Source organism: Anas platyrhynchos, chromosome 5 (genome assembly GCF_047663525.1).
Source record: "Anas platyrhynchos isolate ZD024472 breed Pekin duck chromosome 5, IASCAAS_PekinDuck_T2T, whole genome shotgun sequence".
In the NCBI taxonomy this organism is placed as follows: Eukaryota; Metazoa; Chordata; class Aves; order Anseriformes; family Anatidae; genus Anas; species Anas platyrhynchos.
This window is the reverse complement of record NC_092591.1, coordinates 53,733,108-53,760,110: the sequence shown is the minus strand read 5'-3', so window position 1 is coordinate 53,760,110 and position 27,003 is coordinate 53,733,108. Positions and strand designations below refer to the sequence as shown.

Below are 27,003 nucleotides of genomic sequence, written 5' to 3'. Positions count from 1 at the left end.
ACTATTTAAAGCCACTAATAAAAGAAAGCAATGGTGAAAAACAAAGGACATGCAGAAAAAAAAGACCACACATTGATTTGTATTGGATAGTTTGTCCTTAATTTCTAACTGTTTAAAAACATTTCCATCTCAGAAATTGGCAGTTGATAATTTTCCTTCATACTATATAATTTTTTGTCATGCTTTACATGTAAGATAAAAATTCATGCATTATTTCAAACCAAATGGTTCTGATATTCAGTCTGACCCATGCATTTATAATCAAATGAAGTAGAAACCTTACTCTCTGTTGTCAACAGTGGAATCCAAAATATCCAGATTACAATGGTAGTAAAAAGAAAAAAACATATGTAGAGAGATTATGAAACAGATGTGTCAAAGACAGACAATGGGAAGAAGAAATTCCACCAAAAAAAAAAAAAGTGCAAGTAAAAGCAAGAAATAAGACTTAGAGTAAAAGCATTAAAATATGTTATAAAATATTTATACAATACAGAATCTCTATTATTGTAAAAAAAAAAATCTATATATAGTACATATAGTTGTATACTGTAACAATAATAATAGTAATGTTTGGATACATAATAAAAATGCTTGTCTTCCCAGTTCTCTCATGCCATGTGTTGTGAAAACTTAGGATAAAAAGTTCTTAGTAAACAGCATTATAGACAAGTATTGTAATTTATTTATTTTCTTTAGTGAAAAGTAAGCAACTAATTGCACTGGTCCCGGTCTTTTCTTTCTTGGGAAAATAAAAATAAATAAATAAAATATGTATTTATTTGCTCCACTATAAACCCAGCAAGAATACAGGAAGTCTTGACTATTTGGGGAAGTTGCCATAAGTACTTGCTATCCTTTTTCCATTCAGAGCTGCTTTAGAAAAATTGCAAGGATTCTGAACTTACTAACCTCCTACTTGCTCTAGTTCTAGTGTTTTCAGACTTATTCTACAGAAGGTAATTTTATTTCTCTAAGATTAGTGGATTTTTACTCACCTCTTTTTCAGTAGGGCACTAAAATTCAACTCTCCAGCTTCGTCATGTCCCTCAGTACTGCGTAGTAACAGAAAAATATAATTAGTTTTAGAAGGAAATGGAAACGAAACTATATCATGACATAGGTGATAGATTTCTGCAGTGGAGTAGTGGATGGGTTTAGAATGACTTAGAGTGTGCTCTGACATGGGACATAACCTAATTGGGCTCTTTTTCATTATTGATCTAGATTAAGGAATTTGTTTAATGAACTTGTATTTTTTCTGTACTGATTAAGAAGAAAACTGTAGAGGTTATTAACTTGGTGGTCATATTGATTTGGAATATAGTGGTTATCATGTAGATGTTGCAGAAGCTCTCATTTAGAATCTTTAGTGCTTTTAGGAAGCTGTAGTTTCAGGAGTATGGATATTGGTTGTAGTGGGGGCAGTACTAAACCAACCTTTTTTGGACTTCCTGAAGTCCAAAATCACTTTGTTGTTGTTGTTGTTTTCTTTCCTGGTATTTTATTTAGTATACCCAGCTGCAATTTTTTAAGGCTCTTTGCAATTCCAGAGCTCATTATCATGAAACGAGTATCACATTGCTGGTGCTTGGGCGAGCAAAAGGAGGAATCCTGTGATTTGACACAGAACCTGATGAATTGATTGATGAGAATGAGAAGCAGCCAGCAGGAATTTTTTGATATGTAATGATGTTTGAAATATGCTAAACTCAGATGGAGTACACCATGTTATTTTTGGTGTTCTGAGTCAAATGTGTTTTAGCTGTGATTCTGAATGTTTGAAGTACAGATCTACTATGAAAACTTAACACACAGTCTCTAAAACCACTTATTTGGGCTTAGTTCCTTAAAAAAAATAATCATTCTGGAGATGTGTTTTGGAAGTACTGAACTGACTGGGAATTAAATCTATTTCCTGATTAGTTATCGTTCAATTAAAAAAAAAAAAAAAAGTCTTAATGTCTTTTTGTGCATTCAGGCAGGGTTTAGAAAGTCAAAAAGAATTTTCTTCACCTCAGTTGGTCTCCCATCATCGATGTTCAGAGGCTCCTTTACACCTCTGTGGTATTGAGAGCAAGAATCAGGTAATACCAACAAACAGCATTTAGATTCCTCCAGCAGCAACACCTTATCCTTCATCACTGTTTCATACACAGAAATTACTATTTTCACATGTACCAAGGGTAGCAGTAGCCCAAAATGCTGTCTCTGACAACACAGAGTGCTAGTTACTTCAGTCTGTCTGTAGGAGTATAACCAGAATGTAAGGATATTTGATACGGCAGGAACAAATATAAAAATACGTAAGAAAACAGCTTCAACAGATGAAGGATGGGCGTTTTGCCAGTACTGGTGATAAAAATGGAAGGGAAACAAGTGCCAGACTTTTGGTACTTGCAAGGTTGGTGAGAAAAAAATAACAATTCAAAACCATTTTTAATTTGAATCAGTACTATTTTGAATAAGTTGTGAGAAGAGATCTGCTTATTAAGAAAGCACCATATTTACTTTTGTGATTAATTTCAAGGTAGTACAGTACTGGAATGGATTATTTTCTTGGTATGATGCTCAAGCAAGAAAGTGTATTTTTGGCCTCTTTATCCTTGCTTTAAGAAGATTTTCAATGGCTACAGGCATCGTATATAGAGATTACTATTATAATACTAAATTTGAAAAGGGCTTCGTGTGGTCAAATATTCAGAAAACCAGAATCTACAGCTGGAAGGAGAATTAGTCACATTATTGCTTCCCAGGTGGTAATTACAATCAGATTTTTAGGAAAGCCCACCAATCAGTGTTTGGCTTTCCTGCAGAGTAAGACCTTAATAATTGCTTTAACATGCATAGAGTTAAATCTAATCTTAGACTTCCTATTTTAATTATGGTAGAAGACATTGGAAGCAAAAGGGATGTGACAGGAAAGTTAATGATAATAGGATTAGGAGTGTGGCAGGAAATTACAGATTTTCATACGCATGTGTGTTGAAAAACTTCTCAGAGAAGTGACAGTTTTAGTCAGGATGTGCTCAGTATAGAGGAAAGAGTATAAAACAGAGGGGCAGACATGCGTATAATTTGAAGTTTGTGTGAAGATAGTTCTCTCCAAACACAAGCCTTTTGTGTAGATGAATCTGCCTCTCACTGAACTATCAAACTACTCTTTTCAATATCTTAGACATATTACTACTTACTGGTATACATTCTAATCTTACATAAGCACTACTATAAACCATGATTTATTAGGAATTCAAATGTTTATAATAGAAAGTGGAGCTAGTTCTTTCTGTTTTTTCTTTTATTTTGTTTTCCTGATCAGAGAGAGACAGTTCATTGTTAGACTTGAATTTGTCTGCTGACACAGGTGGAGACTACCTGAGAAAGGCTGAAGTCATCCGTCTCCCCCCTCCTGCCAGGCTCCTGAGCGAGGGTATCAGACACAGAGCTTCAGATTTAAACAGTTCATTTCAAAATCTGGCTTCTTTATTATAGAAAGAGCTGAAAATCTGAACAGCCTGAAGCTGCTAATATCGCTCGTGCTCTCAACTGATTGTAAAATAATTCTTTTAATTCCGCTAGCAAGAAGAGAACCCCTTGGAGCCTAACTCCACTGCAGTGAAATAACACAATGCAAGTAGGCACCGAATGTCCTTTTTTAGGCACCAGAGCAGGCTGGTCAGCTAGTTACAGATGGATTTGACTGTAAATAAGTTCTTCAAGACTTCTTTATGATAGAATGCAAAATCCAAATCTCATACAGAAATAGCACTTGTATGGAAAAATTCAAGCAGTTTACAGAGCAAAATTTTCTCTTATGTTAGAGAAATTGATGCCTGTTGGAATGTGCTTGATCTAATAACTACAAAAATATACAGAAATTAAAACAGAAACTGATTTACTTAAAGTGAGAAAAGATATTTAACAATAAAAACCAGATATTGAAATTGAAATAAAAAAGATGTTACAAATTTGCAAATTTTACTAACAGAAGGGAAATCTTATTCAATGACGTCATGTATAAATTCAAATGATATTACGGAGCTGGTGAGAATAGTCTTTTCAGCACCAATGCAACACCTTGCAGTCTTCTAGGACCTGCATATATTAGGGTTTTTACACAGACATTTACAGTACCATTGTCTTCTTTCAATCAATATAGAACATGAAAACAAATACAGTCAAAATGCATTAATGTTATTGGTGTTATGCTACTTACAGGGCTCACATCAAATTCCAGTTTTGGAATTTGTTTAGCAAATGTTTGTCTTAAGATGCATGTAGCTTCTCAAGCCACAGTAAATCAAGGCTAAGCACTACACAGAATCTTTTCGCTCGCTGTTGGTTTACATCTGGAGTGCTCTACAGCACTGGAAAAAAATGCTGAAGTTCTTCATAAAAAGATATACATTATAAATTGCATAATTGAAGACAAGCATGATTGTTATACTAGTACAAAGTCAAAATTCTCTTAGATGATTCCTAGATGTTATTTGTTATTTAGTATTTTAATGGTAGAAATATTTTCTTAGTAGACATCCCTGTCTCTGTACTTGTTGGTACCATGCCTTTGCTTTTACTAGGAAAGTAATGAATTCCGCGTGGAAGTATAATCTGATCTACGTAAGTTTCTACTGTGCATACTCACGTGCGTCGGAAGGCAGCACGAATATCCAAGTCTCCACTCAGTGGTGCTTCTGATGTGACAAAGAGCAATAAACAAGAATGAGGTGGCACATCAAAATAATGCGAAACTACAGTGCTATTTATAAAGCTTTTCAGTTACAGTCTTTTTTTTTTCCTGAAGTTCTTATGTTGTAAATTGTGATCAATCACATATTGGAGGAGTGAAGCAGTATCTTTAAATAGGTAACCCTCACTAACTGGCTTTCAACATCCAGTGTTTGATGTATAACTTAGTTTAGTCTCAAGCTTCATCATGACAAATTGTCTTATCTCTTCTTTTTTTAATTCCTCTGCTGGTAAATTTTAGTTTCGATACTGGCTTCATAGGGTATACTGAAACCATAATGAGAAAACCACTGGATAACAACTGTCTAATGTTATTCATTCTAAATTGCAATCAGTCCTTTGAAAACAAAGGTAAATTCTCGGAAATACGTAGTAATGTACAGGAACTCCACCAAGGATGTTGCGTAGACAGAACCTGATTGCTCTGTTCTAAACTTCTGAAGTCAGAATAAAGCCAGAGAATAGTTGGGCTGCTCTGTATCTTTCTGAGTGCTGTCTTACAGAGCATCACAATTCTGACTTGAATGACATCCAACTGTTTTCTTCTAATGTTCTCTACCTCTGCCAACTCTTCCCAATCTTCATCTGCAGGCTTCTCTAAGTGCACCTGTAGCTCTGCAGGTGTATACCTCAGATCTATCCTTGTCTAGTAGCTGCTGTGTACCAGAAAGAATCGGTGGGCATATGTATAGGAAGAAAACAAAACAAAACAGGAAGAAGCAAGGTGGCAGTAGTTCATTTTACCATTGACTGTCAGGTTGAAATTAGAACTATCAAACTTGTCCTTCGTAGACACCTCACATCTGTACCCGCCTGCAAAGGTCATATTTGCTTCTATGATTTCCAGTTCAAAGGTGTACACCTAGAACAGAGACCAGTGATACACTTTGTAAGTTAGAAAATTAACTGCTGAGAGAGATTTAGAATGCAGCATATTAAGGCATAAAGAAAAAGACGAGAGATGAAATACAGTTCTGTTTCCTTTTAGAATTAAGAATCTCCTGAATGTATAACTCATTACTGTCATCAAAATTGCATATCCCCAATTCAGTGGGAACAGCTAAAGGGTATGATCAGTACAGGTCTACCAAAACATTCAGTGTTATATTAGGAAACTGTACTGATGTATGGGTGTATATAGTCATCACATATAGTAACTGAATGTTCACTGGAAACAGGAATACATGTAGATCTTCCATTAAACAAGCATATTCTCTACCTAGGATTCAGCAACGGGAGTGGCTGATTCACTCACGAGCAAGTCAGTTCTGTTCCATCCAGAAGAGGGTGTTAGTGCTTCATATCCCACATGGGATGAGAAGCCATGGTACAGAATCTCTTGTGTTCCTGTTTGTGTATCCTTGGACACTTTTGTGCTAGAAATGGATCTTACTGAGATATTTAGAGTAGTCTAGTCAATGCAAGAGAACAGTAAATTCCAACACTAATAGCTGAATGCTTGACTATATAAAAAGAAGATAGATGATATGTTACTATCTGCCTTTGTTTTCTCTTATATATAACCAGTATCTATTACTTGGGAGGAAGATAGAGCATTCTGCAGTAGGTAGTATAAAACTGCTTCCTCAGTCCACCAGATATTTTCTCATTTCATCATAAACAAGATGTACAAGAGTCTGTATGTAGTGCTTGTCTCATCTGCGTGGTCAAAACATAAGTGTGTCTTCATAAGTATTACATAGTATTTAGCTTTGGTACCTCAAAACATTCCTATATTCGCTTATGTTTTCCCCAGATTAAAGATTAGAATCTAAAAGACTAGGAATCTTACTCTGCCAGTTGTACCTTGTTGTTTCGATCATAACTGTCATGTAGCTGGAGGTGCTGCCCCACTTTGCTTGCTAGGTCCATCCACTTTCCTTTGAACCATTTCACCGATGGTTTCTTCAGCAGGCTCTCACCTGCAACTTTGGCAGTGAACGTGATATTTCCACCTTGTAAGGCAAGTAGGTTAAAATAGGATTATGAGTAGTGTTTAATATATCTGTTATATGACTGCTGCCCTCCTGTATGTGGAGAGCTAAACAGCCAGGCAGCAGGTGCAGTCTACGAACACCACTTGACTCAGATTTTGTACCCACCAACAGTAACTTCTCCATCCTGAGGTCGTGTCACAAAGAGCCCAATAGGGTCCGCAGGCTCTTCTGGTTGAGTTCCAGCAGAAGGAACTGAATCAAACACAAGAACTTCTAGTTAGGACTTTCTGCATCAGCTTCTCTTACAATGTATGCAGTAAATTTGTTAAGTCATTTCAAAATATCACAGTATGTTTCTCCTGTCTCTGAGACTATTCTTTATTCTCTGTCATTTATTACCAGCAGTCACCTTTCAGCTACTGTCTCTACCTTGTAGACTGTAAAGGTTCACTGTTCCAGTTTTTCCCTTCTGTTAATGTACCAGACTTACTAAGAGCAGCAGTTCTTTATTACCTTCTGTGTTTTGGCTGCTTTCTGCTGGTGGAGCAGGCAGCTCTGAGGCAGCTGGGGCAGGAGCAGCTTCCGCAGGAGTGACCGTCTCACTCTTTTCTGGAAATGGATGTAAACCAAGATTAGAGAAAGCTGTGTTTCTACAGCTTTGATATATTTAGGAAATGCAAAAAAATCAGCTGTGGTTTTCTAGTATTTAGAAGATGTGCTGTAAGGAGAAAGGGCCTACTGGATGACAAGGCTCTTTTCTGGGCTAGGAAGGAGCTAATGCCTGAAATATCAAATTCTGTGTTTTTGATGTGTAAAATCTTGGTTGATGATAGCACTGTTATTAGCTGTTAACCTCAGTTAGATAAAAAAAAAGTAGGAAAAGTAGTGAAAATTATGCAGTTATGATTTTTTAAAACAATTTGCTTTTTCATGAGATTTTGTTTAACTTTGTGGTTGGAATGTAATGTTCTATACACTGCAGCTGTGTGTGGTTTGGGAGAAATGCGAGACATTACTAGCAATCAGTATGGAGAAAGTATTTTTAAAATCTCACTATCATTTGCTCCCCTGGCTTGTGGAAGTCTATGCCCTCTCAGTTAAACCATGGCTTCACAGACAAATTCAGACAAATCCATTTGGCACAATAGAGAAGATAGAAACATATGAAAAGGGAGTAGGAGTGAGCAACTGAACCAGAAGGAGGGAGGTAAAATTTCTTGAAGCAGATCAGCTGCTGACTTTTTTTTTTTTTTCTCTTTAGGTAACAGAGATACTTCCAAAGGGCCTTGCCTACTTCACAGTCAAGTCCCACATGCTGTTTCCCAGCTAATGCAGCATCTTTTCCACCAGAGATTTCTGGACATGTTGTGCCATGAGGTGAGTAATTTGTGTGGCTTCTCTGTAACAAAGGGAAGTGGCTGTGTCTGGGTAGGCAAGGAGACAGTTTCTATTGTTTTGATAATAAGAAGCTGAAAAGATGATTGTTTGTGATAATAATAATGGGTAATCCAGTTACACTTTGCCAGTCTAGCCTTTGTAAGATCTGAAAAACAAGATAGTACCTGTGAATATATGATCATGAATCAACCCCACTCTCAGAAAATTTATGCCGTTTACCCTAAAATGTATTTATGTCTTAAGAGAAAACAGTATGATTTTAATGTTTATTGTTAGAAAGTATCCCATTGGATCTAGTCCAAATAAATTTCAACTCTAAAAAGGGAAAATATCAAATATTAAAATACAAAAAGTGCTGAATGGGGACCAAAGCTTTTGGAGGAAAAAAAAAAGGGATCAGGAAGGTCAAAATGTTTTTCCCAAGAAAGCCTGGGGAAGGTGTCTCCATCCATTTCCCATCTAGCTGTTGCTTTAATGCCCGCACAGATAGTAATGATAGGTGATACACAAATAATATGAAGGTTATTGTTTGCATTCAAGTTCCTCAAGAAATATGAGCTTTTGTTAGCAGGTGATTTTGAGATGTTTTGTAGGAACATATGGACTCCTAAAAACATAACAGCATAACTAGGAAACTTTTGTCAATTGTTAAATTTCCATTTAAATACAAAAATGTATTACTTTTTTTAAATACCAGGCCTAAGATGCAAGGTGAGTTCAGGTTAGACTAGCTTTGCTTTCCTTTCCGTTTCAACTTCACTAATGGTTATAGAGAAAAGCTTGACTGTGAATTCTAAAGAAGTACATTGAGATTTCCTCTGTGTTCTCCACTGTGTGGACTTCTGTCATCTGGAAATAGGGGTCTTACCCACGGGAAATGTGTCCCTCAGGTTAATATTAAAGAGCATTTTTTATAAATCTTACTGCAGTTTCAAATCATATGGCAAAACAGATATATTGCCAGTAAAGAAATTTTACAATTTTAAAGTAGCCTAATTTCCATGGGCCTCATTCATGAATTTTGAACATGGGATTGAAAATACTGTTGAAATTAGAATTGCCTAGGAAACACTGTACCTGGTTCTTTGACCTTGAGTTCAAATTTGACCTTGGAACTTCCAGCTATTACAGCATATGTCACATCATCTTCTTTTACTACATTATTGATTGTCAGTGAATGCTTGTTTCCTTCTGCCTTGATGACATATTTCTCACTGTCAGTAATTTCTGTGCCAGCTCGCTGCCACTTCACCTTGACGCTGGCTTTTTCTGTCTCTGCTTCAAACACAGCTGTACTTCCGGCTGTCACCTCTGTTGTCTTCGGCTTCTTGGTAAATGCAGAAACTAAAAAAAGAGAGAGGACTCAGTAAAATCTGTTTTGCAGTTGTGGGATATCTGGTGTAGTCAGCTGTTGTGGCTGCAACAGCTGTCTCCTTTCTCTCCCATCTGCCCATGCAAGATATAAATTACACTTTCCACAGAGAAGTTGTGGAATTGTCTTTGTTTTTACCAAGTTCTGTTTCTGACTGAGATGTCTTGTCTTCTCCATATTGTCATGAGATAAAATGTAAGGGATAGTAAACTTGTCTCACTGTCCATCTTCCTCTTCCTTTCTCCTGTACTGAGCTCTGATTTTTCGTGAGTGTTTTGATCTATGACAAGTTGGTATGATTTATATTCTCACATATAAAGCTTTTTGTCTTAATTTGCTATGCAGTTTTGTTTAGAAATAGGAATTCCTTCTTAATTCTATCCTAACAGTTGCTTAATGCTGGCATTAAAAAGGAGCAGGATCTGTTCCTCCAACAAAACTACAGTTACTTCAGCAGCCTGTGTCCTAATATACCATAATAAATTAATGGTTCATCTTCAGTCCTTCTGTTTTGACCAGTCAAGGCTATAGTGGAAAGGGATGCATGTTCCTATGATGGCCTTTGTAATTATATCCCACCTAAAATACTATCAAGTATTGTTTGCATTCAAATCATTATTCTGAGCATAGCAAGTTTAGTATTAATAATTAATAATAGTATTAATAAGTGCTTACCTACGACAGCTAGTTTTCTAATGAATTACAAGATGGATCTAAATATTTCCTCTATATGTTAAGGAGCACTTACGATCCTAATGACGAGAAATAATTAAATTCTCAATATATGGGATGAACAAGCGTAAACCAAATGACCTATTTTGGCTTATGTGTAATCAAAGTAGCACAACAGATGTGAATTTGGAAAGCAAACTATGTATTGTGCTTTCAGCCTATGGGTATCTTAAACTTTCTCAAGATTAGATTTTAATGAGACTGCTTGCTTTACCATTTCCTTTGCTCTGAATTATTTATTTTTATCTTTTAACTTTATTTTGAAACAAGTTTTTCATGTTCGTGTTTTGGTCTTAATTAAATCTGTTACCTTTCTGCTAATTGCCCTGAGCCATGCTCGTGTATAAAAATACCAGTAATTTACATTCTGATTCATACATTAAATGTTTTTTGTGTGTCATTATGTCATCTTATTATTGACTTGCCCTTTTATAACCATACTTTTATATAATACTCGTAATTCTGTCACATTTGATTACATCAGTCACCTTTGCTGCAAAGTATCCATGGCTTGTCTACTTGGACAACAACAGCAACTTTCCTAAACACCAGAACAATGGTTATAATTAGCATAAGCTTTTGTTTCTTCTTTATAAAAATGAAGGGAACGTGGTATGGAAGGAAACACTCTAAAAGAAATAGCTCATACTCCTGTTCAAACAGGTGCTTGAGCTAGCATAAATGCTATAGTACTAATAATGCCATCTGCACTAAATCTCCATTCCTGTGCCATGTGCTCAGACTGCATAACTAGACCACAGTGGAGTTACACCTGCAAAGATCTTGTCTGATGGCCTTTGGACTGTAAAATGAAACAGGACTCTCTTCTTGTACTGTTTTGCAAAGCATCAAATTCAATTTGCTCAAGCATCAAATAAAGTGACTTACAAATAATACTGTAATTTAGGATGTATTGCATTTTGCCTTTCTTTTTTATATAAATTCCTATTTTATTTTTTTTTCCCCCTCACATTTTATAATTTGGTGAGAAAACAAATTTGTTTTGCACTAAGTAGCCTTCAATGAGCTCCTTTTGTCGTCTTCTACATGTGTATGAAATTTCCTCTGGCACTGGAATGTGCTTGGATGTTTTTATGTTTTTTGTTTTCTAACCTTAGGGCTGTAAGTGATATAATTGTTCTTACACAGAATATGGTATTTTTATAGAATATAAAATAGAAAATATATTTTTATAGAATGTAATACTCTGTACTTTAGTGTAGTAGTCAAATGCTTGCTATCAGCTGCACATCTTTTGGTACAGTATTGTACTTCAGTATGTAACACACCAGGGTATCCTTGATGTAGTGTATCATTGTGACTAGTTGCATGAGAGTTACTGTAGACAGCAACTTTAATGTAAAGAATTCAAAAGATAATTAGAGTTGGCCAGGCTACCACAGAGTGAGGAGCCAGGTCACTTCTTGAATCCACTCCTGAAATACCTACCAGCTGGCTCCTCTCCCTGTGACTGTAGAGATGTGGTGGAAAGTGAACATGCTTCTTCTCTGAGTACTACCATCATCACTCTTCTATTTAAGCACAAAATAGTCTATAAATACACTAATTACTTAACAGTAATGTCACCTGCAAAGGTTCCATCCTCTGAATGTCAGTGTTTCAAGACATGTATTCAGAAATAACTTTGTGATCTGCTGCACACCGTGTAAAGTGGTAAGGTTTCTTACATTTACTTTAGATGACTCAACAAAAACAGATTGTTGGACAGAACTACATTCACAGTGAGAAATCTCCACCACCACATCATATTTCTGACTTGTGGAAAATCTAAATACATATGTAGAAGTTTACAAGTAAGTCTCCCTGTGTTTTCTTTTTTCCTCTCTCCCTTTCCTGCCAAAAGACTCACTTATTTCAATTTCTACTTAAAATGTTTGTGAATATTTCCATTAAAACGTGTGATTGGAACAGGCCAAAATTTCCATGAGAATTAAGACCTGCAAGAACCATTCCTGAGAACCCACTTTTTCACAGGCAAGGAGATTCTGAGAGTCATTTTCTTGCACCAGATTTTCAGAGTCAATGGATGACAGTGTTCAAAGTGGTGTCTCTTTGTATATCCGTTTATATTCCCTTTTATCTTCCACTGTTCATATTTGCATGCAAAGGAGAAGTGGGGATGTACAGCTGGAGGTTTTATAAGAAATTTCTTTGTTCCAGAAGAGTGATTGCTGAACAAGCACTCGATGAGAATCCTATCATTTTCCCTTGTGGGGGAAAAGTGGGCAGCTTAACAGAAGAAAGAGAAGTTAGAGGTTAGCTGCTCACAGTCTCCTCTCCTTCACTGTGGCTCCTACTTTAGGTAACAAATGTATCTGAGTTCACCAGATTTATTTTTTTTCATATCGTTATACCAATCTAATCCAACTGTTTCCTCAACAGGAATGGCCCAAAATATCACCATTCAAAACTTATTGCCCATTCTGAGAGCCTTGATTTTGCCTGCTTTTGTCAGAAACACATTCCCCACTTAGAGATCTCTCTCACTTCAACGCTTGATTTGGCTTCTACCCAGCTATGTCCCTCTGAGTTTCATGTATCCCTCCCTTACTCAAAATGCTCTTTGACGCTACCACCACCATCAGGCTGTGGAAAACCCAGCAACTGTGACACCTCTCATGTGATGTTGTGGAATGGCTACACCTCTTGTGCCTGTCAGGCACTGACAGATCTCAGGCACTTTCTCATGTTTATCCAGATTCCAGTCAAATGTGAGCAGAGGAGCCATTGGGCTGAAGCACCTGATGACGAAGTAGCCCATGTCCTCTGCCTCCCATTTTTTTAACTCTCTGCTTGCCGTTAAAGTCTAACCCACCCAGCAAAAAGGAAGAGAGAGCAGTCAGTAATGCTAACAACGTGTACAATTCGGGGGAAGGGGAAGAGGCACATATATATGAATTATCAGTGCTGGTGATGACAGGAATTGTTGTTGAAGGAAAGCTGAATGATAAGTGTGCTGTGTGCGTTTGTTGGGGGAAAGGAGCTGGAATTGCTTTGGGGAGTTAACATGGGGTGAGAAGAGGGATGTGGAGCTAATAAAAGGAAATGAGTCTAGAGCCACTTGATCCTAACCCATTTTTCAGCACCCACTTCTCATATCCTAGACTTTCCTACCACTTCCAGCACCCATAAGAACCTCACATAACTTCTGACTAATGTAAAAGAGCAAATTTCTACCTGTGACAAAATGGGAAGCAGGCTCCATGTGGTCTGAAATAGTCTTGCAGAAAACTTTCTGTGCCTAATTTTGTCCCTACTTAAACTTGGATCTGATAGCACTCCTCTAAGAGTCTCGTAACAACTGAAGATGTCTCAGGAAACATCAGCTATACAGTTATATATGTTACATGAGTTACAACTTCATTAAATAGTAATAAAAAACTTTCTATTTGGAGCTCCACAATCAGATTGCATTTTGATAATAATTTATTAATAAGTCTTTCAATCATCAGGTTGAAGAAATAGAAAATATATATGCTTTTGGTCAAATTAAACTAGAATTATATCATTTAATCCCAAAACCAACTACCTTTGTTTTTCTCCTAAGTAAAATTATGAAATTAGTATTCTGCTTTCCAACAGCTGCCATTTGTTAAATCTTCATCTGAGCGTCTTTATGCTTTCCCCTTACTTTCTGACCTACTTTGAATTAATCTTCTAATGCCTACACCAACCTAGTTTACTGTTCTGCTACAAAGCTTTTTCATATTATCCTATGCAAAACAAAACAAAAACAAAAACGCAACAAAATGTCTAAGCTCCTACCTATTGGACTATCCATTGCTTTCTTTGCTCTCTTGTTGAGTTGTCTGTCCATTTACTGGACTTCTCTTTTGTAACTCTTTAGAGGCAGGGACTATTTTACTGTTTCTTTGTACAGCATCGAAAAGCTAATAAATAGCAACTAAGTACTGTTGTATCTTGAATAAGAATAAAAGCTAGTGTTAAATGTTAGAGGGGAAATGCTTATTTGGTGATTATCAGGAAAAAAAATGAAGATATGTATTAAAATAATGTTTAATTAACTGGAATCATTTCACTTCCTAGCCACATCCTGTAAGTGATTTGGCTTGTTAAGAATCATAAGCATTATACGGAAAAGTTCCCCTAAAATCACTGAATTCGAAGTATATGTGAAGTACCTGAAATCAAAGAGGTGTTGATTCCACAATGGTGGTTTTAACTAGATAGAGTGATAGAGGAGAGCCATCCCGTTGTGGTTTTTGTTTTTAAATTTCATCTCGCTTTTCAGAGCGGTGGCTCTGACTTTAGCTCTTCATCACGCATTATTTGTGATAAGTCCTTAAAGGAGAGAGAGATAAGCACTTAAGGACAATGTGTGTTAGAATAAGCACTTCAAATGTTATTTCTACTTTTCTGAAGTAAAAACTGTAAAACGTATAAGTGTTTTAGGAGAATCTAATCAATCTGCTTGAACACGCATCCTACAAGCTCCACCAGAAACTTGTGATGAGTATAACTTAGAAAAAATAGTCAGCAGTTTTCTCTTACAGAGCCAAGTCAGCTTACTTCACGTTCTGTGTATTTGGTATTCAAATACGTACATGGGCACCATATTGAATTAAAAATTTAAAAAGTAGCATTAGCTTGTGTAGTTCCTTAATTTGTTAAGGCTTCATGTTGAAAATTTGTCTTTGTTTTAGTACTTATACTTGGCATTCAGTTCTCTTCTTCTACCATTTGCTCTTCCATTGAGTGAAAAGCCAAACTATGGATAAACAGACTTCAGTAATGGAGCTTGTAAATTCTTTGGTGAGGAACTATATAAAGATTCTGTGCATTCCTCATTCAGGACCTAAGTGGCTTCTTGCAATTACAAGCTTAATCATTCCTTGATCCAAAAGCTGTTGAGCTACTCAATCTTATCATTCCTTGCCTACTTCAGCAGCTGAGATTGTAAATTCCTGTAACATGAGCAACAGGCAAGGAATAGTTTCACTAACCAGTCACCTCTCTCTCTATGCACCCATCATACTTGCTGTAAAATGGGGATAATATTCAGCTTACTTTGAATCTTCAATTACCAAAAAAAAAAAAAAAAAGAAAAGAAAAAAGGAAAATATATCTATAAATTTGTTATTACGGATTTTTATATTCCTGTAGTGCACAGAAGTTCATTATCATGGACCAGTATTTTAACACTGAGCAGTACTTTACTGTGCTAGGTGCTTACAAACGTAAAACGAGGAGCTTATATTCCAGCTAAAATTCTAGAGGCTATCCTTCAATATGCAAAATTGCTTATTATTATGAAATGCCAAAAATTTCTCTGTACTTATAGCCAAATTATTTATAAACCCTTGATAAAAATACCAAGTCTGAACTGCAAAATCCAGACTCCTCAATGGATAAAATACATGAAAAAAAATGTACTGATTTTCAGAGAAGGTGAGTAATGGCAGACTTCTCCTTTTCCAGATTTAGTAATGCATACATTTCCCATTAAGTCCCATTTATCTACTAAATTTGGTGTTAAAAGGTCAGCTGTTTCCTTTTAATGTCACAAAATAATGTTAAGGAAATGGTTGGTGTTTTTAACCTTCTTGAGTTTTCACAAAAACAACAAAAATAGATTAAAGCTTTTTTAAAAGCCAGTCTTTGAGCAGAGGTCAACTGTGAAATGTGTAAGACACAAAGAAAAGAATATAATGCTTCTGCTATGGAAGTCTGCAAAAGATAATGTTTTTCAATGTTTGATAGCTTGCTCTAAAAATGAATTGCTGCAGATTTTCTAAATGCTGTTGGTCTTCAGGAATGTATCAACTTTCCAGAAAGCCATGCCAGTTCTTATGGTGTTGTGTAGAGAAATGGGACAAAGCCTCATCCTGAAGGGTTTCAGCTGGACAATTTAAAGTAAGAGAATGACTGTTGGGAAGTCTATTTCACAGTTTTAGTTTATTTAATTTTTTTATACATGTTGAAAGGTTTGTTACAACAGCAGGATACCTCTGATCATTCTCTGGCATGAAGCATTTTTCCTTACCTGTACACCGGGTGCCCTAATTTCAGTAATAACGACCGAAGACCTCTCAGCATTCTGCGGTATTCTAACTATATGGCATGTGAAAGGCAGAAATCATGACTTGTCCAGGTATGAACTATAAGGTGCTTATTCAGCCCTCCTGGGATTATGCTGAATACTATCCTGTCGTGAAGTGACTTGAATTGTATAAACAAAGTGAAATAGAAAACCAGAGGGATTAATGGCTCTTAGGAGAAAGAGAAGATCCCTCCCAAGTTATGGGGCATGTGACTGGTTCTGTCTCGGTTGGAGTGGGTAATAAGAGCTTTTCCTCCCCCTGCTGCGATAATCACAGTGTTTGGGCTGGTTTGTTCATAGGAATTGCGTAGGACTAGTGTTGTTAGACACCTGTTAGATTTCTTTCCTCTGGAGAAATAAACTGGAACAGAATTTATCTTCACCATTAGCTAGCTGAGCTGGACGTCTTCACAGTCAGAGAAGTTGCCTCTTATCCCAGAGGTTGAAAATGTTAATTTAAAGGCAGTTGAACCATAACAAATCAAGTCACAATGCCTAGGAGATCACACTGTCAAATTTTCCCTGCTCTGTCATACTTATTTTTGCTAGCATTGCCAATCACAAGCATTAGACATTTCAATGAATCTCAAAAATCAAGTGACTTTAAAAACAGAATACAATTATGAACATCTTTTTTGGTGATTGCTGAACCTTTACAACTTACATTTTCAGGGTTTTCTCTACAATTGCAAGGTCTGGTTTATACTTATTTTTATATAAGATTCTACTTCCATCAGATTTCAGAATTGCAGCTTGAAGAACATCAAGTGATAAAATCGAGGTATTGGTGCCAACCCTGTCACTTCAGTTACTGTATAAAGAAGGTTCTTGAAGCTAATCATGCTTAAGCGCTTTGCAGTTCTTAATGTGAGATACAGGTTGGATTTGTTTTCTGTCTCTTGCAGTGTCTGATTCCAAATATTTTGGCCAAAATGAAAGTTCTTCTTAACAGCTGTAGGCTCTTTTGTAATGTTGAGCACAGCACATTTTCCCATTGACCAGCCTAACGGGCGACTGATGCCTGTTCAAAGTACAAAGGCCTACTTTAATAAGTATCAGCAGTTGTTATTGACTAACTCTAAGAACTGTGTGTTATTATAGGATCTTGTGGCTCAACAGGAGAGGATTGAGGAGGGTGAATGAAAGGAAATATGCATATATTCTTTATAGTATGGTGTCTCCTTTTTTTTCATAGAGCTCTACTGTCACTGGATGGGAGAACTAGAAAGAGCAAGCTCTGAACCAGGTGCCATTTGCTTTCATTTTCACAGAGATTTCACTACCAGCAAATAACATCAAAGTTTGCCACTTACACTTCCTGAAAAGTATCAGGATCAAAAAACAACCAAACAAAAACAACAACAACAACAAAAAAACCACCACCAAAACAACTTGGGAGACTTTACACTGCCCAACTGCCCAAGAGAGAGATTCCAAGCTTCTTTTTTCACAGCCCTGAATGTGACTGTGAGAAGAAATGAGATAAGAAAGGAATCTAAGAATTAAACCTCTATTCTTTCCTCATCCAAAGTCTCTTGAGATATTCCTGTCACTGATTTCTCTGCAAGATCACATTTATAAAATACCATCTCTTTTTCTTCTCATTTTTTTCCCCTGAGGCATCTATTTTTTTTCCAGCATATGAAAGCTTTTTTCTCTGTCAAGCCATTCTCAGCCTTTGTTTGGCAGTTATGATCCTTACCTGTTTTCTTTACAGGCTCTGGCATCTTCACTTTGTTTCTGATGAAGCTCCCAGCTGTATCTAGGAAGCAGGGTCCGAGCTAAACAGGAATGAGTCTCCAGGGCTTTTGAGACCCCCTAAAGAAACTCTTGGTGGAAGCCCCCATCCTGCTCCTCCCCCTTGAGCCCCCTCTGTTGTCAACTACGGCACCTTATCAACAGCAGGACGCACTTGACAGGCTACATCAGCCAGGATAAATATAGCCAAGTTCCAGGAGCCGGAGAGCTCAAACCATCCAATAGTGGCTACTGCTGAGCTGTTGGTGCAAACCGGAGCACAATTGGATGTTGCATATGCATACAGTACATTTTCCAGCCTCACATATGTATTGCATTAAGAATTCCTACACTGCCATGCTTATAGCACATTCTGTAAACTGGATCTGATAATTACATATCCTGTATGTTTGTTCCGTGCTTACTACAAGTATGTATCTGCTTGTATTCTTGCCACTTTGCTATTGTTATAATCCTGTCAGAAACAGACAGACCCTCACAGAGCTTTTTTTCTTTTTCAGTTTTCTCCTCTACTGAAAAATGCTTGTAGAATTAAATGCAAAACTTCTTGAAATAACTTTCTTTTTCAGACACTTTACTGACCTTTGCAGTCACAACTATAAAGCGTGACACTACTTAAATAGTTTCAGTCCTGCCTCCCCATCCACCCACTTGATCTGCAGCACACATTACTTGAAAACTAGCAACCTTTTTTTTTTTTTTTTTTTAAAGCACCATTTCAAATATGGTTCCAGGGTTCTTTTAGATACCTCTAAAAGTTTTAATTTTGCTGGCAAAAGCAAAACAACAGGAAAACAGATCTGGGGGAAATCTCACCAGGAAATAGCTCTCACATTGCCATTTCATGCTCCAGTCATTGCATTATCAACGTGGTGGTGCATCCATTTTCTGTAACTTTTGCCTGTCTCATTTTTAATTTCAAGCTTTGTCAGAGAAAGTCTGTAGGCCAAATATTTAGCATATTTTAGCAGCCACTAGTATTGGAAAAAAGGAAAAGAAAAGAGAGAATTAAAAAAATACTTGGTTTTTAGTTTTCCACTTGCACTAACCTGTAAAAATCTCAGTCTAAAGGATCTCAGCTTTTGGTAGGGAGCTCAAAAATGACAAATGTGCATGCAGCACATCATTCACTCTGTTTCCTATCTGCCCTCACATCTGAGTCTCTGGGTAGGCTGACTAATTAAAAAAAAGCAAGAATGCTGCTATTCCTCTCATGGTTTTGATCATGATGTGACCTATATACATCTCCTATTGCCTCTGTTTCTAATGGAGCAGAAATTAGCATGATACGTTTTTGATATACTATCCTGTGGCATTTCACTGGGAATCAGGAGGTCCAGACTGTCAGCTTTGGCTTGAAGTCTTTTGAAGTCCCACAGTATGAAAAATCAGCCACTCGACTAGTGAAGATCATTATTCTTTACTTAAATATTTCTCTCTATTAAAGAACTGCCATTAATCTGTTATTCTCTCCAGATCCCAGCAGACATTGGAACAACATCAAAATCCCTTCTGGAAAGAGGGTTATCTCCCTGCAGCCTTAGACAAGGGAGGCTACAGGAGGCGGAACTAACATAGATTGACAGAAGGAGAAAGAAAAAAAATATGCAGATTATCCACGTTATGCACATTTCTTCTCAACCTATTTGCCTCTCTGGCATGTGTCCCTGAAATAATGTTTACAGGGGAAATCAGCTGACTAGAAGTCACTTCTGCAATACTTAAAACATGAAACTCTTGTAATCACCATCAGAATCTGCTTCACTTCCTCAGGAATCACTTTGCTTCGAGAAGTTAGTTTCACTACTTCATCCTTTCTCCCTCACCTATTAGCAAAGAGTTATTTTTATTGAAAGTCTCTACGGTATGTTCTGAAGTAGTTGATAGGGTACAAACCACAGCATGCTGAAGTGTTTTCTTAGATCTGGATTCAGAAGTCTGTTCAAGTCATCATCATTTTTTACAGCTAGCATCATAGGCCTTTATTAACATGAACTAAAATAGTGTAAGTGGAAATAAACCGATTTGCATAGGTTTAAAGGAAATTTGTACTGATTTAGAACCTCTTTAAAATGCAGGCCTGTAGTATTTATCATATCCTCTAGGGCTGTGTTTGTTCTCTGCGAGTGTCCAGTAAGAGGTGCTTCAAAGCAAGACCTGAGAGCCTTGGAGGAGTTAAATGTGGGATAATTCATATCTAACACAGATGTCATCCTGAATGCTAACAGATATTGGCTTAAATACATCTTCAATATTTCTTTTAAGTTCTTGGAACTCTTAATAGTGTTGTGTCACCTAAATACTCATTTCTTTCTGAAATGACATTATTAAGTCCTTGGACTCAATGTTTTCCAATCATGGTGATTTCACTGTTGAAGTAAACATTGTAAAAATAGGAATTCCATTTTGAGTTTGGATTTTCCAGTTTCTAATTAGAATATCCTCTTGTTCTGGGAGAATAGAAATTGTCCATCAATGTCTGAGTATTGAATGTTTTCTACACTTTCATCAGAGCACATCCACTTTTCTTAGAACAAAAAATACAACTGTGTAATTCTATATTAAAACACTTTTAAACCTGACACTAGGTATGGAAACATTGCTATTTATTTGCTGCTTTCTTTTCATCATATATTTGTCTGTAAAATTCTCAGGCGTGTGTCTGACGACGGTGTGTATGGAAGTGTTCACATCCACCACTGTGACAGTGATGGAAAGGTCCTGCTTCCTCCAGGGAGATAGGGAGTTAATCCTGCCATCGTATGGCTGGCAGAAGAATTGCGTTTGTGTGTTTCTCTGGAAATTTATCTCTAAGGGTAGATAATTCTCGAAGAATTGTAAGGGTATGTTATTTATGGATAGTATCCCAGAAGCTGTCTATGAGCTGTTGTTTCCTAGGGAATTGGAAAAAAAAAATCTGATCTGAAAAATAAAATATGATTGGATATTAGGTCACTACCAAATATATAACCAGCTGATGTAGCATTCCCACTGCGCATTACAAAGGAATGCTAGGCAATGGACTGTGTTTGTTAATGCTGGGAGCGGAACATGCAGGAGTTCATCCCAGTGCTGCTTGGTAGGATCGTGTAAATAGGCTCATACTGTTTTCTTGTCACACCTCTTACTTACCACAGCCAGTTAGAAATTTTTTAGATGTGAGGTACTATGGATTCTCATAAGTGCCTGGGAACTGTTTCCTGATGCTTTTCATGTTTCCCAAACATAATATTTTTTTCTCTGTTTAAATAAATATTCCATATTTAATGTGATTGCAGCATTTTCCTTTTCATGAATGGATTTTCCACCCATGAAAACACCTGACAGGTTATTTTATTTGGATCTCTTTGATCAGGATTTCATGTTACCTATTCCATATCTTTCTTACTGTAGGTACGTTTCTTTTTGTAAACATTTAGTGGTATAGTTTTAATTCAGCAAGGTACTGAAAGACATAGACACTTTTAAAAATTGACTTAATCTTGAATATTTCTGTCCTTAAAACTGGCATGTATAATGAGTACTGCAGTGAGTCAGTCCCTTAGCTGGTCATTCTCCATAGATACTTTCCAGGGTTCAACATCGAGTTTAATGTTGGGAGGGTATGACTTACTTCTTCCCCACAGTGAAACAGAGCCATGGGAATTATTTCAGCTGACACAGGGAAATGATCCTCTTCCACAGTTAAAAATAAGCAATTTTTGTGATTTTAAATATATTATTTAAAATAGTGTCAGGTTGTCCAAGGCAGGGCAAAATAAATGTCTTCCCTGCTATTACACTTCTGGTTACCAGGTGGCAGCATTGTAGTGATAATTCTTTATTTTTTCTAGCATTTTCTACATTATATTTATTTATTTATATAACTGCTGTTAATAACAAAACTGCTATGCAAATGAAATATTTGGTAGCGGTTGCGACACTGGCCCAAAATAGCTGCATTTGTGTAGCGGATTATGATAGCTGCTTATCAGCACACCACAACACTAGACGACTTTTTAGAAAGTGCGTGAAGTTTCATCCTATATTCAAATGAAACTGATGTAGAGGCATAGTGAAGCAACGCATAATAGATGTCTTTTGGGCTTTGCTATTAGAAGTGAATGAGGGGGAAAAGGGTGTCCTTGCTTGTCAGGGGAATTAGCTTGCAAGTCTGAAATTGGTGTTCTCTGCTGCCGAAAGTGGCTGTACTCATGTATTTCAAAGTCAAGTTTAAAAAGGACAGTAAGAGATGGCCTGCACTGACAGACCATGTGACGCATCTTCCTGATTTTGGATAGTGGCAGCACGGCTTATATAAAACACTCAAGGATTTGTTATTTGTAGACAGATTTAGCAGCACCTCCTGCTATTCGGACTAACCAACTTCCCATTAAAAGACTATTTTTTAGATTGTTACAACTTTGCCCAAATCTAGCTCTTGAGGCAGAAAATACATATACTGCTTGTCTTCTGGGGTCTTTTTCTGCATTTAGCCTCTGTCATTTCATTTGCTTTCTTGCTCCGTCTCTGTTTATTTGTCTCTCCATCTTAGTTTTGTTTTGTGAAAATACAACCTCAGCAGTTTCTGAGGACAAGGTAGGTATAATTAACTTGCAGCTCCAGGGGTTGTGGATTTGCAGGCACAGCTGAGCTGGCTGCGTGCAGAGCACAGCTCCAGCAGAATCCACTCACTGAAGTGCTGCGACCCATGAAACCAGTCAGGGTGTTTCCTTTGTGCCTTTGACATGCAGATCTTTGAGGCGTGCTGGGCGAGGGCACTTCACCTCCCAGATAGAACTGGTGTCTACCGGGGCTTGCTAGATGTGGGTAGCACTGACCCTGCTCGTCTGAGCTTGCCTCTGCACAAGCATTTTGTATCCCTGCCCTTTATGTCCCGTGTTTTGGATCTTTCTGGAGGTTTGCCAGCTAAGTGGCTTTCATTGCAGAGGTGCACTTCTGACTGGTTGCATACTAATTAACTGGAGTTGCTCCACGTTCAGATTATAGAAAAGAAATGCAGTTTACACGTGCTCAGTGAGAACGACTTAGATTTTATCCTCTGAAAGAGTTTTGACTGTATTAGTTGTGGTCCAGGTAGGGTTCAGAAGATTTTTCTCTCTGGTGTGTTATGGGTCTTGGGCTGAATCCACATACTTGAACTAAGAGCAACCAGAAGGTACTTCTTTTGTTCCAGATAACATCTTTCTACAGCCCATGCAAAACAGAGGGGAAAGCTGCCTGATCTAAACATGGGGGCAAAGGGTTGGACCTTCAGAGAGAGAAGGGGAAAGACCAAATAGAGTGGGACAAGGAAATAAAAGCATGTGATGAAGGGGATGGGTGGGGAGAAGAAAATTGAGGCTGGAGGTTGTGGGAGGGGTTTGAAATAGATCCTGAAAGGACAGGAATATTGAATGGGGAGCTGGTGTACAAACGGGGAGGGAAGAGAACTGGGAGTCCGTAGGTGATAAGACTGAAACTGTAAGAGGATGTGGGATGGCAAAGCTATAAATGGCTGAACAAATATATTGGAACTGAGAACCATTCGCATAATGAGAAGATGACTCTGGTGCATGTGAGAAAAGTTGGTCAGAGGAAGAGGCCAGACTAGCTGGACATTAAGAATAAAGCCACGAGGTTCTAATAAATACGGAGGCATCTGGTGACTGGGGCTGGAGAAGGAGAAAACCTGAAAGAAGAGTAACTGGGACTGGCTGAGAAAGGAACAGGGTACAGTGTTGGTGGGTAGGAAAAAGTGAAAGAGGGCACATCTGAAGAAGAATTCTAGAATTATATTTCTAAAGCAAACACTCAAAACCCAGAAAATTAGTTAGTTAAACCTTTAAAAACCCAAACTAATTTGTATACGCAAATGGCCAGCTCAGCACCCAAACTTTCTTTGCTTTGCATAAAACAGAGGCATCAGAGCATTCTGCACTAAGGCACCAGTGGTCAAAGGGCTTCTCATAGGAAGAGCGCTGCTGCTCTGCTGCTGGGGAGTTAAAACAAAAGCTCGGAGGGAGCCCTTAAAGCACAGAAACTGCATTCCTTCCTACCACAAAGCCGCTTCCCCAATCCTTTGCATAACCTTGGTCTCCCCAGCACCTCCTCCCACCCTTCCTTCTCCTCCACCACCTCCTGCTACACCTTATCTGCTCTACCACATCCTCATTCTCCTTCTGTCCATAGACTGCTCTGCTCATTCTCACGTACTGCTTTGGGTCCCCAATAGTAAAAAGTAACACCGAGGGGGGCAGAAGGCATAAAGAAGGGGGATGTGGCTGTATGAGCTGAGAGAATGGAAAGAAACAGAATGAAAAGCAAGTTGTCCAGAGAAACCTATCGAATTGAGTAGGGGCATGGATGAGGTCAGCTCCAGAGGTCCCTTCCAGCCTGAGTTTCTCTGTGCTTGCGTGTAGTGATGTGAGATGTTGTGAGGGAAATAAATGGGGCTAAAGCAGACACGGATGAGTTAGGAAGGAGAATGTGAAAAAGGATATCTGCAGCCTACTGCTGTTTTCATCTTCTTTGGAAGAAGTTCGCATTCCCCAGCTCTTGGAATAGGACTCTGATGACTTCAGTTGTATACAGACCTCCCTAATACCCAGGCTGAACTGAACAACTGTATTGCAACATTTGCTGGAGAGGAAAGGTGAAACTTAGTGAAGTTGTAGCTATGTTAAAATCACCTCAAAGAGCAAAGCTCTTTGTCTACTTGATTGTAGGATGAAATTGGTGGATTCATTAGGGTATCTTTGGTTATTAAAAGCTTTACATTTTTAGTGGTTTAGGTATATGGATATGTGAAATTATGTGAATCTGAGTATTGCTTAGAACAAGGAAAGATGGTGAGATAGCAAGTCAACACACAAATAAGAAATAAATGCAAATTCTTGGAATTTGTGCCCAGATTGCTGCAGTGTATGTGATATCCCAGTCTTAATACCAGTAAGCCATCTAGTTTGAATACTTAAGAGTGGGATTCCCATGGAGAAGATGCTGCTCTGGGCTTTGTCAAAGAAAAATGCTGATTAATTGTATTGTTATCTGTGGTAAAGTCTTTGCTGTTAATTTATAATATGCAATGAGAGTGAATTAGAGGAACAGAGTACTAAACTGAATTGAGTTGTCATGTGATATATAAATTTGTTATGAGGTTGGCACTGTAGTATGAATTAAGCTTGATTGTGAATTGGCTTTTGTTGTGAGATTTGAACGAGGGAAGAAAATCGTAGAAAGATGGGAGAAAGAAAAAGAAATGCAAGTAATAAAACTGAACTGAGGCAGCAGGTTTATAGAGGAAAAAAATTGGCAAACACAGAGTACAAACCCTGTTGAAATAGAAAATGAAGACAAACACAGATATAAGTCTCTAGCAGTATATGAGTCTGGAAGTGAGGCTATGAAGATAAAAGGTAATAAAGGAGGAGACAATAAAACAGTAAATGTGTTAGGATATGAATATATGTATTTTTCAGGAAATCTGTGGGATGTGATAAATGTGAACTGTCAGGTGGAAAATAAATGATAGCACCTTTAACTGCAGTTCTCCCTGCTGTAGCTGAGTAGCAGCTGAGAACTAGAAATGTCTAAAACTCTCTTGGGCTGGATAGAGCTAAAAAAGATATGGTATCTCTGTTTATTGTCATAAGCAGATTATCCCTCAGTACAAACATTGCAAATTTTTTTTACCTTGTACAACCCTGGTATATGGTTGGAGGGAGTCTAAAATATTGTAGGAGGTTCCGAATTTTGGATTTAGCTCAGTAATAACTTTCTGAATAATATTGTTCCACCAGAATTGGTTAGTCAGCAGCTAATAAAACTGCTAGATTTCTTTAAAGTAAGCTGCAAAGATCATATGTAAATTGAATATCTCGCTGTAGTTTGAATGCTTGCTATGAAAGAAGGATTGTTGATCTCTAACAGCAGTGGGCTGCAAAATGTTCCAGTAAATTTGTGCTAATCGTAGGTCATCTGTACAAATAATGACCCAATCTACATTTTTCCAGCACCTCTGCCTGTCTGTCAGTTGGGCACTTTCAGAGAAAAGTATGCTTGCTTCTATGTAAATTTTCTGAACCAGTGATTTTGTTACATTTATTTTTATTTTCCTCTAAAACAGCCAAAGAGCTCCTTGTTTGCATATGCAACCGAATGGTGCTAATTCAGCTTGATTAGCCTGCTATCCAGAGCAGTTTGATTGGATGAGATACAAACGGTACTGTGGTGAAGAAACATCATCATTTGGTCTCCTTCACAGCTGCAACACATGATTATTCAGACTCTTTATGCCACAGATGAAAAAACTAACCAGAAACAGATGGGGATTGAATATTTTTAGAAACAGTATTTCAAAGTATTAACAAGAGGAAGAGAAAAAGATTTCAACTTTGGAAAGAAACAAAATTGTAGGCCTGCTTGTTAAACTATATTCAATACTATTTTAAAAAAGATTTTAATTATAAATAATAATGTCCCCAGAAATATTTTTCCTCGGATTCTTCAGTTTCCATTTCCATGTCACTTGTGGACAGAACCAGTGTAAAATGCAAATTTTTTACACAACCAGCTGTTCTAAAATAATATTTTAGACTAATGCTCAGACCTCAAATCACTCATTTAAAGCTTCTTGTCTTTTCTGATTATTTTAATTTTGCATTATTTTTCCAACATCGAATTGTTTTCTATGTGAGACATGCTAGAAAAACAGAAAACCTGGTCTCTGAGATCTAAGAAGGCTTTTTACAAGCTTGAAATATGTTTAGTGATCTCCTAAACATCTTCACAATTAGCTTACTAGTTTTCAGTTATCAGAGTTTTCCTGCAAGAGGAAATGATCCTTCTCCTCCAAACTACAGTGTCAGAAAATGATCGGTTCTGCTTTTCAGCTGTGTTTTTGATTTAGATATTTTTATGAAGAGAGGAATTAATCCTCCTGTTTTCTTGAATATCAAATCTGCAAGTCTGATAAGGGCAAATGTCTTTTATCT

At 37.3% G+C, this 27,003-nt stretch overlaps 2 protein-coding genes across 7 annotated transcripts in view; one reads left to right on the top strand and one right to left on the bottom strand.

Annotated features, from left to right (window-relative positions):
- The window catches only part of MYBPC3 (myosin binding protein C3), a 59,143-nt gene extending 41,010 nt beyond the window's left edge, over positions 1 to 18,133 (bottom strand). The window contains exons 1-9 of the mRNA XM_038179973.2: positions 17,973 to 18,133; positions 9,162 to 9,428; positions 7,200 to 7,295; positions 6,852 to 6,938; positions 6,556 to 6,704; positions 5,494 to 5,611; positions 4,646 to 4,694; positions 3,376 to 3,420; positions 999 to 1,055 (exon numbers count right to left, since the gene is read on the bottom strand). Coding sequence (XP_038035901.1) covers positions 999 to 1,055; positions 3,376 to 3,420; positions 4,646 to 4,694; positions 5,494 to 5,611; positions 6,556 to 6,704; positions 6,852 to 6,938; positions 7,200 to 7,295; positions 9,162 to 9,428; positions 17,973 to 17,997 — 893 coding nt within the window. The 5' untranslated portion in view covers positions 17,998 to 18,133. The remainder of the gene's footprint in view (positions 1 to 998; positions 1,056 to 3,375; positions 3,421 to 4,645; positions 4,695 to 5,493; positions 5,612 to 6,555; positions 6,705 to 6,851; positions 6,939 to 7,199; positions 7,296 to 9,161; positions 9,429 to 17,972) is intronic.
- SLC39A13 (solute carrier family 39 member 13) overlaps positions 1 to 27,003 on the top strand; it is a 142,753-nt gene that overhangs the window by 42,445 nt on the left and 73,305 nt on the right. For all 6 annotated transcript variants that reach the window (XM_021278935.4, XM_021278932.4, XM_021278934.4 and 3 more), the window contains exon 2: positions 7,948 to 8,063. The gene's annotated coding sequence lies outside the window, so the exon portion shown is untranslated. The remainder of the gene's footprint in view (positions 1 to 7,947; positions 8,064 to 27,003) is intronic.